At 40.6% G+C, this 18,212-nt stretch overlaps 1 protein-coding gene across 5 annotated transcripts; it reads right to left on the reverse strand.

Moving 5' to 3' along the window:
• Positions 1-4,336: 4,336 nt before the first annotated feature.
• Positions 4,337-17,397, reverse strand: LOC103722860. Of its 5 annotated transcripts, XR_003382799.2 has the most exons (9): positions 17,159-17,382; positions 16,773-16,844; positions 8,646-9,373; positions 8,413-8,559; positions 8,218-8,341; positions 7,168-7,419; positions 6,998-7,084; positions 6,619-6,918; positions 4,337-4,734 (listed from the first exon to the last, which is right to left on the reverse strand). XR_003382799.2 is itself a non-coding variant. In XM_026799877.2 (8 exons), the coding sequence occupies exons 5-8, from the start codon at positions 8,233-8,235 to the stop codon at positions 6,754-6,756; spliced, it is 522 nt and encodes a 173-aa protein (XP_026655678.2). In that variant the 5' UTR covers positions 8,236-8,341; positions 8,413-8,559; positions 8,646-8,740; positions 16,773-16,844; positions 17,159-17,382; the 3' UTR covers positions 6,515-6,753. The 5 variants fall into 5 exon arrangements, 3 of the variants coding, with proteins under 3 accessions (XP_026655678.2, XP_008811780.2, XP_008811781.2); XR_003382800.2 differs by lacking the exon at positions 4,337-4,734 and having other exon boundaries at positions 6,515-6,918; positions 8,238-8,341; positions 17,159-17,397; XM_026799877.2 differs by lacking the exon at positions 4,337-4,734 and having other exon boundaries at positions 6,515-6,918; positions 8,646-8,740.
• Positions 17,398-18,212: the final 815 nt, after the last annotated feature.

The raw sequence follows: 18,212 nt of genomic DNA on the forward strand, positions 1-18,212 counted from the left end.
TATAGGTAATATAGCATAGCACATATTTAAGTTAACCTACATACAATTAAATGAAACTGGTACACAATTAAGTCTTCTCTGCACACAGTTAAGTTAACTCAGCACTCAATGCTGGCCTATGTGTGGGTCTGCTAGATGTGCACTGGCCCATGGACGCTGAGCTGCGCGCGGGCCTGCTAGTGCCATGGATGTTGTTAAAGATTGTTTAACCACAATTAATATCCCCAGTAGGGCAAGCATCTATATATTTTGAAGTCTAATTTAGCCTGGTGTAGTTAATTTAGCAAAGTACACAGTTGATACAACATGACATCCAGTTAAGAGCACGACATCAAAGACATAATTTGGCCGATCATCTCAAAAAAATCAATGTAATCATCTTATTTGTTTCAATGTTATATCACACAAAATAAAAATGTTAGAAAGCTATTTTACATTACATGCTCTAATCTCCCTTCCTATATAACTTCTCATCGTACCATGACCAGAACCTATCATATGTAATGCAGAGGTCATTTAACAAAATATTGCCTACAATCCAGCTCCTGTATAAAGAGGGATCCTTGAACTCTTCCTACAATGGTCCTGATGTGCCTAGTGTCAGTACTTTTGCAAACATGAACACGTATGCCCCGTAGTCCATACTATCGGGCGTCTATTGTGCACACTCTCGAATTTCACGAACGACACATTTAGGGATATAGTATCCGGCGCAGTCGTTTAGCCAATATCGCACAAATGATGCCTGCATGAATGTCGAGAATAGATTATTTTTTGTGTATCTATGATTAAAAAAAATAATGTAACATATTGTACAAGTGATACCCACATATCTAATAGCGTTGTTTGCAACATTAAAACTCCACATTGAATTGTAGCATTCAAAACGCTGCTCCTTCAAGTCCAAAGCAATTCGATACCAATGTCATTCCATATTCATCAGAATGAATAGATATCTACAATGTTCAAGATCGGCAACTTGTATATCCCCTAACCATTTCTGAATACTAGGCAGGAATGAATCTAGAATACGTTTGGTAACATCAATGGTTACCTCAAGAATGCACGATAGACGTGGAAGCACAGTAGCCTACACAATTTATAATGGCACACAATTAACATTTTTTTGAACACAGTTAACAAACTTCATGATTCACAATAATTCAGAACCTGTAACTCGCAACGCAAGAATAAAGCTGGATTCTCAATGGCCTCAGTATACTCTAGCTAAAAAAGCTCTGTGATACGAAAGTATACGTTCATGACCTGTACTTAATGAAACAACATGTTAAAATAGAAAATGATATAGACTTAAGTGAATTGGTGTCATCTAAGATGTCTGCATCACAAATATATTCAAACAATAATTTTTAATAATATCAACTCAAAATTAGAAACACAGAATTGAGTAAACCATCTTGCATTAGTGAATGATTTTAAAAACTATAACAAAGAATAGAAATAGCACTGAATAGCTATCAATGAAAGATATTCATGATTTTTCCATCACAAATATGTCAAATATGTTATCTTAACCTCTCTATCTATTAATTTCTCAAATCCTAACCATTCCTGCAATTTAAAAACAAATGCCCTAGAATACTATATAACAGTTTGGTGTTCGATAAAAAATTGGAAAAATTATGCTACAACGGTTGACAAACCTATTGAAGGGCTCTAGAGACGACTCAGGGACGAAATTGGAAGTAATATCGAGTGAAGCTTCGGCTACCACCGAGTCGGGCGAAGTCGAGAACGTTAAGGAAAGCTTCTAGAACAGCCATCGATGGAATGCCATATAGTCCTAATTCTCAGTCGGACAATGAAGAAAAAATAGAGTCGAACTCACAAAATTGGGGTTGGAAACTAGAAAATACGAGAAGAGTGGAAGAGTAGATGTGCGGGAGAGTGGAAGGATTTTCTCTTCTGATTAGGAAAGAGTTTTCTCTTCCAATTAGGGAAACAGATTAACGGTGGAAAAATAGAGAACGGATTGCCGATGGGTTAGAGAGTCAGACTTAGGGTTGGAAACAAGAAAAGAGAGGAAGACCAGAAGGGCACAAGATGAAGGGGTATTTTCATCTCAAGAATAAAGCTAGTTACATATTGGCACAATGCTGGACCGGTTGTTATAAAACCAACTGGTCAACAAAGACTTAAAATTAGAGAGGGAAATTACTTCCCCATCCTTCAAATGACTCTTGTAACAGGAAGTCCCCGTTGACCAAATGTAGCACTTCCAGTCTAGGACTAAAGGGTTCTTTAATTTTCGGTCCCTGAGTCACCATTTCTTTTAAAATACAGTATCGAAAATGCCCCCAAGTGACCCCACGGTAGGTATTTACTGAAGATCTTAAAATAGAAGATGTTTGAAGCAGAAAAACAGGAGAAAAAATAGCCCACCTATCCGTTTTCTCTCGTTTCTTCTCTACCGAAGATGCTCCCAGGTGACCCCAACAGAAGGTGTTAACCGAAGATGCCCCCAGGTGATCCCACGGAAGGTGTTTACTAAAGATGCCTTTGGGAGAAGATTTTGAAGTGGAAAAACAGGGGAAAAAATAGCCCGCATATCTTATTCATTTTGTCTCTATTCTTCTCTGTTTTATCCTTGCCATGGGAGATTCTTTGATCAAGGAAGAGACAGACACCCATTAAGATGGATGCTAGAGGGATAGGGAGAGAGCATGTTAAGCCTTTGTGTTGACCTAAAAATGTTGAGAGTCCACCTGTTCCCTATGTGACAGAACGCTGAGAGTCCCTCTTCCTCTGTGCTGTGAGACTCTGCTCCACTCTATCCTAACTCTGTTTGCAATTCGGAATCACTTGTTCATTGCCCCCTCTTTTTTCCATTGTCATGGCTTCAAAGAACACTACTAGCCCTATTTTCATGGCCATTTGATTATGGTAGCGAAGCTGTTATTATTTCCATCTCAGAGGACACAATTCTTGATCAAATTTTTAAGAAAATAGTTGAAAGCTGGAGACATTTATCTTCTACAATGATAGAAATTAAGTTTTATATTCTAAACAAGTCTAGAATGCGTGTTACGATAATGAGCGATAAGGATGTTCGTAACATGCATCAAATACCCGTCAACTTAAATGCGGCGGTGATCGAGATGATTTTTACTCATTCTCCAACCTTGATCGAAGGTGATGTTGTGGTAATCGAAAAGTATTCCCTATTTGAAATTTTATTTTGTGCAATTTAAGCACAAAGGACTTTAATAAGTGTGCTAAAATTATATTTATCCTATTGTATGGACAATGGCTCATTCTATTGTGCTGAAATTAGTTGGAGATCTAAAAATTTTTCCAGGGGTAGCTCAAGTAATTTTGGTCAAGTTGTTGAAGAAACAAGAGCTGCAATTGAAGAAGAACCAAGTCAAACAAATTCGTTGGATGCTTGAAAAAGCTGTATAGAGGGCGTTGGTCAAGAGTTCATGAATATGGAAACTTTTCGTGACACCATTCGCAACTACTGCATCGCAAATTGCAAAGATTTTGTGTTCGTGAAGAATGATCGTGAGCGAGTTACTGTAGAATGTGCATATGAAGATTACGAATGACGTATCGATGCTTCTCGACTTAGGAATGGTAAAAAGTTTGCAATTAAAAAAATGCACCGTAACCATACATGTGGAGGAGGCTTGCAAGCAAGTGCGGTCTCATCCTAAGGCTTCGAAATGTTGAAGTTTGAAAATTGCAATGTTTGAAGACTGTTATTCTACCCTGAAACACAGTTCAACTGTACACACATTTTATCCTACTCTATACACAGTTTATTTATTTGAGAACACAGTTAAATTAACTGCGAACACAGTTAATTAAACTGTGCACACTAAATTTAATGTAATTCCCCAAATTGTTGTAAAAGATTGTTATTCAGAAATTTTTGTACTAGATTATTATTAAGAAATTTCGGAACACTGTTAATTGGACCAAAATTTAGAAATTCAGAAATTTCAAAAATTTAGAAATGGACCAAAATTGGCATGCTGAATTTTATGAAACTCAGGTACACTTTTAAGCAAAATGGCACGCTGCAATTTCTAAAATTCTAAAACTATAATTATTGATTTCCAAAATGATAGCGGGACCTAACTAAATTTCCAAAATGGCACACTGCACACATTCAAGTTTACCGCAATAGTATTGAAACAATTTAATCACTTTTTTTAGTTTATGAAGGCATAACTACGTTTAAAGTTAACCGGCACACTATTGAAAGTGTGTGCCGGCACAGTTTAGTCATTGTTTCAGAACCTATAATAAGTTACCATTTCAGCATTTCAGCAATGAGCACAACATGAAGCAGAAAATTTGGCCAATCATATGAACATAATTAACATAATCATCTTTTCTGTTAAAATGTTATATTACATAAAAAATGAAAATGCACTCATCTTACAATCATCTTTTACAACATATAGTCTAACCTCTCTTTCTACTTGACTTCAGTCCGTACATTGACCAAAACCTATCAAATGCAATGCAGCGGAAATTTAACAGAATAGTCCCTACAAACCAACTCTTGTATAAAAAAGGATCCTTGAATTGTTCCTGCAATGGTCTCGAGGTGCCTCGCGTCAATGCCTCTGCAAACATAAGCACGTATGCCCCGCAATCGACACTATCGAGCTTTTGTTGTGCGCATTCTCAAATTTCATAATAGGTTAATTCAAGGATATGGTATCCGACGCAGTCGTTTAGCCATGATCGCACAAAAGATGCCTGCAATAATGTCAAGAATAGATTATTTTTAGGAAAACCCATGATTACAAAAAAAAAATCAGTGTAACATATTGTACAAGTGATACCAACATATCTAACAGCATCATCCCCAACGTCGAAACTCCACAATGAGTTGTAGCAATCAAAACGCTGCTCCTTCAAATCAAAAGAAAGTAGATACCAATGTCATCCCGTATTCATCAGAATGAATAGATATCTACACCTTTCGAGATCGGCAACACTGAATTCACGTAACCATTTTTGAAGACTAGGTTGCAATGAATCTACGATAGTTTTCGTAACATCAGTGGTTATCCCTAAATCCAACGGTAAATGCTGAACCACAGCAGCCGGCACAATTTATTAGGGCGGAAAATGTATATGAATTTTTTCAACAAAATAAACAAAATTCATGATGAGCAGTAAGTCAAAACCTGAATCTCGCAGCGAAAAATAAACACGGATTGTCAATGATCTCAGTATACGCTCGAGAAAAAAGTTCCAACATGCGAAAGTAGACATTCATTACCTGTACGTAATAAAACATATCAAAATACCAAATTATATACTGTTATGTGAGGTAGAAGTTAAAACTCTCTAGTATCAAGCATGGTGCAGGCCGAGCCAGTGTCCCACCGCTTTGAATTTGGTTCTGGCATTGGACCTTGCCTTTTTTTTCCCCTTCTCTCCCCCCTCGCGCACTTGCCAGCTTTTTTTCACACCCAGTTGCCGTATAGGACAAGTGCTTCAATATTCATGTTGATGGAAACTCGGGCGCTCTTCTCTTTCCACAAGCAAAAGATCTGCCACTGTTACTCGCCGTAGCAAAAAGCAATCAAACCCCCTCTTAAAAGACGAACACAGCGAAAACCAAAGCAACTCTGTTTCTCCTTCCTAACATGCGACGGCGTCACCACCCGGCCGAAACGAAAAAGGCGCAGGGAGGCGAAGGCCGTAAGCACAAAAAAGGCAGTGGCGACAGCGACGTGACTGTTCATTTCTTGTGGGGGTTGTCACCACAGCCGCTCTCTCTATCTCTAGATCCAGATCCAGATACGGCTGGTCCCAAAGGGCCTCCATTATATCTTTTGCAGTCCCTACCTACCTACTACTACTAATACTAGTACTAGTATTAGCACCTATACTTTTCTTTGATTTTTGTTGCTCATAGCCCTATCAGAGAACTTTCTTAGTGATACAGGGCGGCCTCAAGAAGCACAGTGTCCGCAAACAAAAGCAGTTAACTGGAAAGGCTTTTTATTTGAAACAGGAGGAAGAGCAAACCCGGACTCAGGCTCGTAACTGAAACGAGCTTTACAAGCTCAAGCCCGAGCTTTTGCTTTGTCAAGCAAGACCGAGCAGAGCTCGATACCAAGCCCGAGATTCTGTGAAACGAGCCGAGCCCGCACCTCCCAGGCTCGGGCTTGGCTCATTAACAGACCTACTGCATAGTGGCTTGTCATGTAGGAGCTGCACTAAGGCATCACCGATGCACGATGGTTTGGTAGTATCTTCGTCCTTCCAATTATGTCCCTACATAATTCAAATGTTTAAGCTAGTTTCAATGTGATAAATGTGAGGTATTAAAAGTTAATATAATTAACTTACGCAAACTGATTCTTGAAGGAAAAAATTAATAGCTTCTTCGTAGTAAATAAGGACTATACCTTCCCCCTCTTCGTGATAGGTATATTTTGGTGCCACTCTTGGCCTCTCTAGCGACACTGGTCTCTTAACATCTACCACTTTAGTGAATAGTGCTAAATGCTAAGTTGAATAAATGGTGAAGACAAGTAACTTATTAGTTAGCAAAGTTAACTTTATAGAGGAACCAAATTGCATACGGACACAAAATCACGTAAGGACGAGACGACATTTCTATACCGCTCTCAGGAGGATGTTTCCTCCCTTGCTGGAATTGACTTGTGGAGCTCCATTAATGCAATAGTGATAGGCTCCAATAAGTTACTTGACCGAGCGGGCAAATCCTCCTTTTTAATGGTAATTGTCATACTACCTTCACCTATTTTGCCAATAAGCCTTTGGAAGCTCTGATATGGCCCTAGCTTTTTCTGTTGCCTTCCGCTTGCATGCTCCCAACTTGACGCGCTTGCATACGGAGGAAACATATTTGGTCAGAGCTCCATGTTCCTTCTTGGCCTCAGCATCAGTAGACCAAATAACCTAATAGAAAAATGCATTTTATAACGATTTATACTACCATTCTAAAAGCATATACAATACAAACCAAATAATTACATACCTCTACTGAATCTGCACTATGCTGCATATCATCTTTCTCAACAGCAGCTTGGTCCATAGCTTCACCAGCTGCAGTATGCTCCTTCACCTAATAATTTGTCGTATTTAATTCATACATTACTACATACTTGAACTGATAGTTCATTTAATAATTCGTCCAACTTTACTTACCTCAACGGAAACTGTAGCATGCTCACTAGGTTTGTCATCCACCAGAAGGCTTTTATCTCGTAGGACCTTCTCTATTCGCGACACCCTTTTATTGATCAGTTCTATGCAACTATCGTCCTTCCCTTCGACATCCCCAAAAGTTTGAGGGTCTGGTAAACTAAAGTCATGTTCTATCAAACACCTCTCAAGCACTGTGATACGTGTCTGTACGCTTTCCATTGGATGTCGATCACTATAGCTGGATGACGGAACCTAAAACAACACAATTATCCAACTTCGTGTATGCATTTAACTAAGTGTAGGCATACTTAACTGTGTGTAGATAAGAACTAAATGTGTGTGCTAGCAAAAATTCCATTAGTGTGGATATATGATATGTGTGTGCCAAGTAGTTGTAAATGTATGCTGCCAAGAAATCATAGGTGTCTTCGAAGCATTCTATATTGTGTGAAATGTGTGCATAGAAGTATGAAACCCAGCTCTGGATTTATATTGTCTTCGAAGCATACTTAACTGTGTGCAGATCAGAACTAAATGTGTGCCAAACTATAACAAGTATGTTCCAAGCATACTTTACTGTGTGCAGTCTATAACTAAATGTGTGCCATGCTTTAAGAAGTGTGTTCGGAGCATACTCTATTGTGTGAAATGTATGCATAGAACTTTGAAATGTGTGCTAGGATTTATAAAGTGTCTTCGAAACATACTTAACTGTGTGTAGATAATAACTGAAAGTGTGTTCCAAGCACAGCTTATTGTGTAAAAATAAGTCTGAAATGTGTGACTGGATAATACCTAAATGTGTGCCATGATTTAATAAGTGTGTTCCTAATAGGTGCGTGGCAAATGAGAATAAATGTGTGCCAATTGCTTGTTAATGTGTTCTACCATGAACTGATAAAGTGTACATAGTAGATAGGAATGTGTCATATGGAGTTAACTATGTGCCGGCAAGTGAAAGTTGCGTAGCAAAAAAAAAATGTGAAAAGTGCATGCCAAATCAAAAGTGGTTGTAAGTTTCAGAAATGCTAAGTCACAGTATGCGGATACCTGAGTTCCAACATGCATACCTTTTTGCAGTTCTTTAACTCTTCTCTATCGGACGAACTAGTTGTAGCCTTCCTTGCGAGAGAAGGTGCAACTCCTCCTTTCTAGGTTGTAGCTTCTCGATCACCTAAAGCAAGCGAACACTTAAGTTTTGCAATAAGTTAAAATATTTGCAATCCAGGAAATTAACATTCAAACCTCAAATCGTTTTAAGTTCTTCGTAACATCGGCAATCACATCCACCTTGCGAGGGAATGGGGTATTGTTCCAACGTAGGAGACGTGGATACATAAACGGTGGCCGGTGGCTTCCAACAATACTATTCGCATGCTTAACAGCCCATACCTGACAAAAACCATTATAAACATCAAATTACAAGTAAATATATATATCGTAATAATGAAATTTAAAAAAAACATTAAGATGCTTACCACCAGAGCGACCGTGCAGTCATCCATATATCTATCAGATCTTATCTTTCGCCGGTGATGTTTCTTGTCCTCAAACAGTCGGCTAGACTAGATATCTGCTGGCGAAGAAAAGAGAAAACGACAAAACTCCAACTATATGAACCTAAGCAGTCTAAATCATCAAAATATGAACATAATGCCTTAGGAACATAGTATTGTACGGTTGGAAAGAGGATAGTCCCAAAGAGATATAGAACCCATAATTTCATGAAATCCTCTACATCTTGTCATCCAGACTTACCAACAAGGAATTGCAATCTATTTTTAACTACATCTCTATCGGCCTTTTTGTGGTCACCCTCAAAAAATCGGATGATGAGGTCAGACGTAACCCTCCCCTTTCTATGCAATTCGACCCCATCACCCGACGCACTCAAACCAAGGATCAGTGCCAAATCAATCCCTATAAAAGGCACTAGAACTCTACCAAACCAAAAATCCTTCTCAACATCATCCCAAAAGGAGAGCAATGTGTCCAACACAGGCCTACTTTGTTTTATATATGGTAGACCTAGCATATGCTCAAAAGGAGTACCACTAATCCTTTCTTTCTGATCACGATACGTAGACCGGATTAAGGTGACCATAAAATTGACAAAGTGGCTGAAGTAACACCTTCCGTTGACCATATTAGTAGGGCCAACAGCAGGTGCTTTGTCTCTACTCTGCTTTGGGGCCATCTAAGCTATCTGCATCACAAATATATTCACAAAAAAAATTTGAATAATATCAACTCAAAATGAATAATCTTAAAAACTATAACAAAGAACACAATTAGCATAGAATTGTCATATTTTTTCCATAACAAATATCTCAAATGTGCTAGCACAACCTCTCTGTCCATTAATTGAGCAAATCCTAACCATTCCTACAATTTAAAAACTAATGCCCAACAATACTACATAACATGTTGGTGTTTAAAAAAATAATTGAACAAAATATGCGGCAACGGTTGACAAATCTGTTGAAGGAATGTAGAGAAGCCTCAAGGAAGGATGGAAAGAGCAATGTCGACCGAAGTTTCCGCTACAAACGAACAGGGCGAAGTCGATTCGAAAGTCGACTCCGAGGTCGGACAGAAAATATCTGCTTGCTCTGAAAAATTAGGTAAGAAGAGTTCTCTTTTTTGATGAGGATAACGACTTAACTGGGGAAGAAAGGAAGATCGAATATCGGTGGGATACGGTTTGCAGTTGTAGGGTTTGAAACAGGGGAGTAAAAATCAAGCGGAATCGAGCAAGAAGAAGAGGATTTTTTTCGTTCTAAGAGAGGATTACAAAAAGAACTTTTGAGACAAAACAAGGGCCAGAATAGATGAAAAGAAATAGGATTTTTGTTCAAATGAACAGAGTAAGCGAAATCATCCAAGCGAAAGAGCGAAAAGGTCAGGGGTATTTTGGTCTCATAATGACATTTCGAAATGTCACTGAACCGGGGGGTTCTATATACACCCCCCTATTGCTAAGGACACCCCCCAAAAACCAAAAAAAAAATACCCAAACTAACCTTTAGTGTAATTACCATATTGCCCTTGAAATTTTCTCAGTACACCCCCCCTTCCTCCTCCTCCGTTTCGTTTTGAAAAGAAAAAAAAAAACACCCCTCAAACCCCCCTTAAACCCCTCGATCCATTTACATCGTTTAGGCGATCTTTGAAGGAGATTTAAGCCCCATTCGAAGCATGGACAAGCAACTAGTGATTTGGGACGAAGAATCGGCCGCAAAGGTACGTGTTCCACCTTGTTTCGAATTTTTTTTTTTCACGGTTCGTGCTCCGTTCGGCACTGGATCGCCGAACAAAAGGCTTCTGTTCGGCTGAACAGTGCCGAACAGAAGCCTTCTGTTCGGCAACCCTCAACCGAACAGAAGCCTTCTGTTCGGCTGCACAGTGCCGAACAGAAGGCTTCTGTCCGGCACTGTGCAGCCGAACAGAAGGGTTCTGTCCGGCTCTGTGCAGCCGAACAGAAGCCTTCTGTTCGGCACTGTGCAGCCGAACAGAAGGCTTCTGGTGCCAAATCGCGTGCCGTGCTGAATTTTGTGCCGAACAGATCCTCTGATTCATTAATTCTTGGTGATAAATTATTTTATATGTAGGGCTATGCTACAACCGAATCGAGTATAATTGGATCAGAATTTGTACTGGATTACACAAGCGAATTTACAACTTACGAGGTATTATAATGTATTGTGCAATTTTGTATTAGTTTAGCGAGCTATTTTTACAACTGTGTACTTACATAAATTGTTTAATGTATAGATCTTCAAGAGTAGAGAGGACTTGTGTAATTGGTGTCGTGAAGCTGGGAGGCGAAATGGTTTTGTTGTTGTAATCAAATCATCCGATGCAGGTACCATTTCTAAGAAACCTAGAATTACGTTAGGTTGTGAGAGGGGTGGGACGTACCGAACCAAAAAAGAAAAGCGAATAAAGACTGCCTGTGGGACAAAGAAGTGTAGATGCCCTTTTGCATTAAGAGGAAAGAAATTGGATACTGCGGATGATTGGATATTACTGGTCGTATGTGGAGTGCACAATCATCCCGCTGCAGAGAATCTGGAGGGGCACTCATATGCAGGGAGATTATCTGAGCAGGAGACGAAATTGTTAGTGGATATGTCGAAGAGTTTGGTTCGTCCAAAGGACATATTATCCACATTGAAGGAAAGAGATGCCCTCAATGTTACGACTATCAAGACTATCTACAATGTACGTCAACGGTTTAAGGTTGTAGAGAAAGCCGGGAGGTCTGAAATGCAACATCTATTAGGTAAATTATTAGAGGCTAAATATATTGAGTGGCATAGGAATTGTACTAATACGGATGTTGTGCATGACTTATTTTGGGCACACCCTGGCAGCATTGATTTGTTCCGTGCATTTCCCCGTGTGTTGATAATGGATTGCACGTACAAGACGAATAGGTATCGTCTTCCGCTCTTAGAGATTGTGGGGGTGACATCTACTGACATGACATTTTCAATTGCTTTTGTATACTTAAATTCTGAGCGGGAAGAAAGCTATACTTGGGCATTAGAGAGATTGCGCAGTGTCATAGCTGATGATGTTTTGCCTGAGTTGATTGTTACAGATAGAGACTTGGCTTTGATGAATGCAATTCATAGAGTATTTCCTACTGCTAGACATTTATTATGTAGATGACATATTAGTAGGAATGTTTTGGCCAAGTGCAAAAAAATTTTCGAATTGAAGGAGAAATGGGATAAATTTATTATGAGTTGGAATGTACTAGTGCTGTCCTCCACGGAAGACGAGTATAATGATCGCTGGAGTGCACTGCAGAGAGAGTTCGGTACCTATCCAGATGCACTACAGTATGTGTCAGATACTTGGCTGAGCAAATACAAGGAAAGATTTGTTGCGGCGTGGACGGATACATGCAGGCACTACGGAAATGTGACGACAAATAGGTATCACAAATAAAGACTCATTTAATTTTAATTTGCCTCAATTGTTATATCTAACTTTCATTTGTTTACTAGGGTCGAGAGTGCACATGCAAAGCTCAAAAAGCAGCTTGGATCAAGCCAAGGAAGTTTCGAGTCATCTTGGACTAGAATACATGGATTGATTGAGTTGCAGCACAGCTCCGTTAAAGCCTCATTGGAGAAGAGTTTATTGGTAGTGCAGCACAACTTCAAGCCAGCTGAATTCAAAGAGTTGCGAGGTTTCATATCTATAAGTGCGTTAAATCATGTCCTCGCCCAATCGAAACGAGCCAATTCAGTTGGGTTTGATGATTCAAATTGTGGGTGCGCTATTCGACGCACACATGGTATACCATGTGCTCACCAGATTGCGCGGTACAGGGTGGAAGGTCGGCCCATTCCTCTCGACTGCATAGATCCTCATTGGAGGAAACTTGATATTGTGCCTACACCCCCCCCCCCCCCGTGCAGCCAATTCAGTTGAGTTGTGATGCAGAGTTAGATTTGATTGCGCTACGATTCAAGAAGTTAGATGGGGCTTCTCAATTGCAGATGATCAAGAAGTTACGAGAGATTGCAAGTCCAGATAGTACACCTCTTTTAGAGCCTGCAAAACGGAAGACCGGTTCACGTGGGCGCGCTTCAATGAAGGTTGATACGTCTACTCGACGTGACCCGTCTGCGTTTGAGTTGGTTCTATCTGGACAGGATAGTTATTCACCTGGTGTTGAGAAAGTTACCATCCGCAATCCATCTACTCAGATTCAAAAGAGGCGGCCCAAGCAAAAGGTAAGTACCAAATATTTATTTCCTTACAATAGGTATCACAACGTCTACGGGACGGTCCGTGCCGTGCCGGTATGTGATGTGCCGATACGGGACATGTCGGGACGTGCCGTGCCGAGATGTGCCGATACGGGACATGTCGGGACGTGCCGTGCCGAGATGTGCCGATACGGGATGTGCCGTGCCGAGATGTGCCGATACGGGATGTGCCGTGCCGAGATGTGCCGATACGGGACATGTCGGTACGTGCCGTGCCGAGATGTGCCGATACGGGACATGTCGGGACGTGCCGTGCCGTGCCGGTACGGGATGTGCTGAGACGGATAACTATTTGGATATTTCTGCCATTGTTACATATTTTCTATCATTTGATATTATTTGCAGGTTTTTCGTACTAGAGCCCAGTCACATACGCCCATTATCTATATTGATGCTATTCCTTCTGCCTTGAGACCATACATCCAGCATATCAAGGATGTAAAAGCTGATGGGAATTGCGGATTTAGGGCAATAGCTGACTTACTGGGATTTGGAGAAGATGACTGGGTGCGTGTTAGGAAGGATTTATTGCAAGAGTTGCAATGTCATTCGGACCACTATCGCACATTATATGGTGTGGAAGGGACGATTGCTGAGATCACTCATGCATTATCATATTATGATGATTGTCCACCATATGACAGATGGATGACTATGCCGGACATGGGTCATCTTATAGCATCCTGCTATAATGTTGTCCTATACCATCTCTCGTTGCAACAATGTCTGACCTTCCTACCTCTCCGTTCTGTGCCAGTACCTCTTCTATCCCGCAAAGATATCGCTATCGGATTCGTAAATGGAAATCATTTTGTTGAGGTACTACGTTCACAACACTTGCGAATATTTAATTTTGCTTATTTAATTTTGCTTATTTATAATTTTGTAGCTATTAATATTTTCTTATTTCTAATTTTGAAGGTATTCTTGTTGCCGGGACATCCCGTTCCGCCAGTAGCGACCAACTGGCGAAAATATCATCTTCCTTGTGCTACCGGATGGGAAAATTCATATGAAGCCCGGATTCAACAGTTCAAAGAGAGCACTTCACCTAATGTTATAATTAGCGAGATAGTAGAGTTAGATTGATTGTTTATATATGTACAATTTTTGAAAGTTGTAAATTTTTTTGGGCTCTTAGAGTCATGTACTGTGAAACTCCATTATCAATATAAATCAAAAAATATCTGTCTTCGCATTGTTAGATTGATTGTTATGTGCACTGTTATATTTGTGTAAAATAGAACGGGTCAGGCTTTACAAAGATTACACGTAAATGTACCAAAAATATATATTTTTCATTAATATCAACAGTTTCAAATTACACAAAAAAAAAGTCGAAGCTACATAATCAAAATAAAGGCTCCATCATCAATCCCTATGACGCCGTCGTCGACGCGTGTACTGCTGTACGTCCGAATGAGAGGGTGCTGTACTCGGGCCAGGCTCATCACCCAGAAGTAACTGATGCATCTGACAAATAGCATGAAATAGGTGCCCGGCACCTAGTGACGTAGCCTCTGAGGGACCCATCCGTACAATGTCGGTACTGATACCGAGCGCATCTGCAATACGCCGCCGGTGCATGTCAGCATCATCATGACCTCCCCTAGCTCCAGAATGAGTACTCGAGCGCAGATGAGGAGGCTGAACTGCAACGTGCGTGATACGGAGATACCACTCCATGTATCCCGGTATGCTGTCTGATGGCCGGGTAACTGGGTGGCTCCTGCTCGCCTGGCTCAGCACGTGGTCCTCCCACCGCTCCTGCTCCTGTTCGTCTCGGGCTGCCATCTCTCTACGAAGCCCGAAATCAGAATCTTATCGGTGAATCGATAAGAGCACTGTACTAACTCTATGAGGCCCGACTGCCTCAATAGTGCTTTGAACCTGGTATTTGGTTGGTTTGAAGACCACCACTTCCATTCACCAACCTTAGCAGTATGGTTCATGCACTTTAGTGGAGCCCGTTCCTGTAATATAAATGTATAATTACTACTACTTTATAAAACATCAATAAACAAAATATAATGCTATAACAAATAAACAATACCTGTTGCCTCCAGATGGAAGCTGCTATATGCGTCCTGAAACTGATCAGGACGGACTCATCCTCTGGACCTCCTGGACATGGTCTAACGGACTCATCGTCTTCGCCCCTAGCGGGCATATCATCATGCTCTGACTCAGGAGAGGGCGATGGCATATGAGCAGGCTCGGGAGAAGCAATCCTAGCACGACGTCTCCTAGCTGACGCCGTAGGTCTAACTCTGGAGGGACCGGGATCCATGTCTGAAAATATAGAAATTCAATGTTAGGCTATATCAAAGAAAATAATTCAATTGCATACATAAATGATAAATGATAAAACAAGCCAAAAAAGAAACAAGTTACTTCTTGGAATCTACATGATTGGGTTTTGTGATAAATAATTCAATGTTACTTCAATTGCATACATAAATGATAATTCAAAAGTATACGACTCGTAAACTCAAGACATAACTCAATAATAGACTTTACCTAAAACTATGCCGCAGTTCTTAGTTTTTGTTTTTAGTTTTTGTTCGTTAACTAATGTTGTGGTTTTATTATTTGATAGAGCATTTGATATGAGATAATCATTCCAAGATCAAGAATGACATCGATGAAGGTAACAAGATCATCATATTTGGATGCACCATGTTAATGCTATATGATAATGATTCTAAATTATCCCTACTTCTCAAATTACTATCTAATCTAGTAATGAAAAACTTGTCCTTGATGTTGGGTATCCAATTCACCCTAAGGACGTGATCTAGGCTAAAATTTGGGAATAAAAATAATTCTTAGTCTAGCAACAGAAAAAAAAAAAAAAATTGGATTCGGCCCCATGGGGACCAAGATACATTGGGTCGGCCCCATGGGGCCGAACCAATGTATTTTGGTCGGCCCCATGGGGCCGAACCAAAGGCACTGGTTCAAAGAACCAGTGCCGAACGATTTGGGGAGGCGGGGGGGAGCTACCTCGAGGTGGTCGTAGAGGCGCCGGCGAGGTGCTCGTTGCTCGGGAGATGGCCGGGGAGGTGGTCGGAGATCGGGAGAATGCCGGCGACGAGAGGGAGAAGGGGAAACGGGGGGGTTTTGGGCGTTGGCGAGGTGCTTTGGGCGGAACAGTTCAAAGGGAGACGGAGGGGGTTTGGCCGCCGGCGAGGTGCTTGAGGCGAGGTTTTTTGGGCGGAAGGGAGAAGCCGGCGGGTGTTTTGGAGGGGAAGAGCGGGGTGGGGGGGGGTTGGGGGGTGTAGAGAGCAATTTAGGTGAGGGGGTGGGGAGGGTGGGGGGTAATTTAGGAATTTTTAATTTTTTAGGGGTGTCCTTAGCAAATGGGGGGGTGTAGAGAGTATTTAATTTTTTTTTAATTTTTGGGGGGTGTCCTGAGCAATAGGGGGGGGTGTATATAGAACCACCCCACTGAACCGCTTGTTATAAAAGCAGTCAACAGGGACTAAACGTTACAGCCGGGTCTAAGTTTGGACCATCCAGTAATTTCCCCAAATTAGAGTCCATGACCGTCCAGTAATTTCCCCAAATTAGAGTCCGGTTCAAGGATGGACCGGCCGTTAATTTCCCCTAACTTTTTTCTCAATATTTTCATTCATTTATAATGGATCTTCTGTAAACACATTCAAGCCACAAGAAGCCTGAGATATGAACATCTTCTTTCCGTTGAACAAAAAAAACTTTTTACTTTCATCATTTTGTTTTGCATTATCTTTATCTTTTCTCATAAAGTTCCCTAAAATATATCACAAAATTGAAAAAGAAAATCAACCATACCTTTTTTTTCCAATACCTCCCAAGCCAAATCAAGTAGTAGCTAATTCGAAGTTTCTCCTGTGGTGGGCGAACCTGCCATTGAAAAACCAGATCCATGGTCATCAGCACTGGCATGAAACCTTGGGCTTCGTACAAACAAGGTGAGACCATGGGAGATGGAAAGAGAAGAAATGGGATGGAATAGAGGAGGAAGGGAAGAGGATACCGGCTAGAAATAGACATATCAAGAACCATCCAAATCTGAGCCGTTAGTTTGGGGGCAAAAAGACAAGCTGATATTCGATAGATCGTTAGGATCTCTCGAATCCCAGTCCAGATCTTTGTCGAACTGAACAGATCAGCTAGCAGAGCTAGGGCTTGTGAGGGGCAGAGGCGGAGAGCCCTACCTGTACGACATGGTGTCGGACGGCGGCGGATCTTCCGGTGGCTGGAAAATTTCTTTGGTTTGGAAGAGGGAAAGTGAGAGACGAGCCGGCGCCCGGGAGTTCTTTTGCGAGGTTAGGGCGAAGAAGAGGGCAAAGAGAAACATCGACGTACGTAAAACCCTAATTTCTGGCTGGCATCACTTTTTAACCTAGCCTCCTCTTTTTCTACTTTTTGTTTTGAATACCGTGTAACGGCCAGCAGCGGCATTCTCACGCCGTTACAGTTTCATTGGACTGAGTAGCTCGCGGAGACTACTCAGCCCAGCCCATATGAGCACAAGGCTGCTAAGAGGAGTTCCTTTCATTTGGTACATTTCTGAAGAAAATAACATCCATAAATTCTCTTTTTATTTGTATATTTCTCTTTTTTTGTAAGCCAGCATTACCTATAAATGGGAACCCACTTGCCACTTGATCGGTATTGCAAATCTAATTCTATTTAACATCTTTTGCAAACCTTGTATACGTATAAATCTTTATTACTTTGTTTCCCCATGCCATCATAATCCTAAATTTTGATGCAAGGGCTTGCATTCGCCACTGCCATTATTAGCCATAAGCTCACAATTTTCTTGGTACGCTCGCAAGTTTCATACGTAGCTGACCCAAGCTGAGAAACTCTCTCTGCGTGAAACATTTAGATATGTCGTTTGTAATCAGTTGATCGCATCTTTTATATGATTCTGGCATCTATTTGTACCTCCTGAAATGTTTAAAGATTGTTATGATTAAGCTCCATTCACATTAAGTGACCAGATTTACAAAATTTTTAAAGATTGTTATGACCGGTTGCAAGTATCGGCGACAAATGCAAAGCAATCTAACTGATGATCGTGTATGATAGAGGATAATTGGCATCAGTATATCAAAACTATCAAGAATAAAGGCCGGATATGGTGGCGACTACCAAAGTATGCAGTTATTATCTGTTAGTGTAAATAAATAAAAAATTATATTTTATCTTATCTTAGTATAAATAAGAGGATCTTTCAACAATCAATTCAATGAATTTTAT

The sequence above is a fragment of the Phoenix dactylifera genome, chromosome 8 (assembly GCF_009389715.1).
Source record: "Phoenix dactylifera cultivar Barhee BC4 chromosome 8, palm_55x_up_171113_PBpolish2nd_filt_p, whole genome shotgun sequence".
NCBI lineage: Eukaryota > Viridiplantae > Streptophyta > Magnoliopsida > Arecales > Arecaceae > Phoenix > Phoenix dactylifera.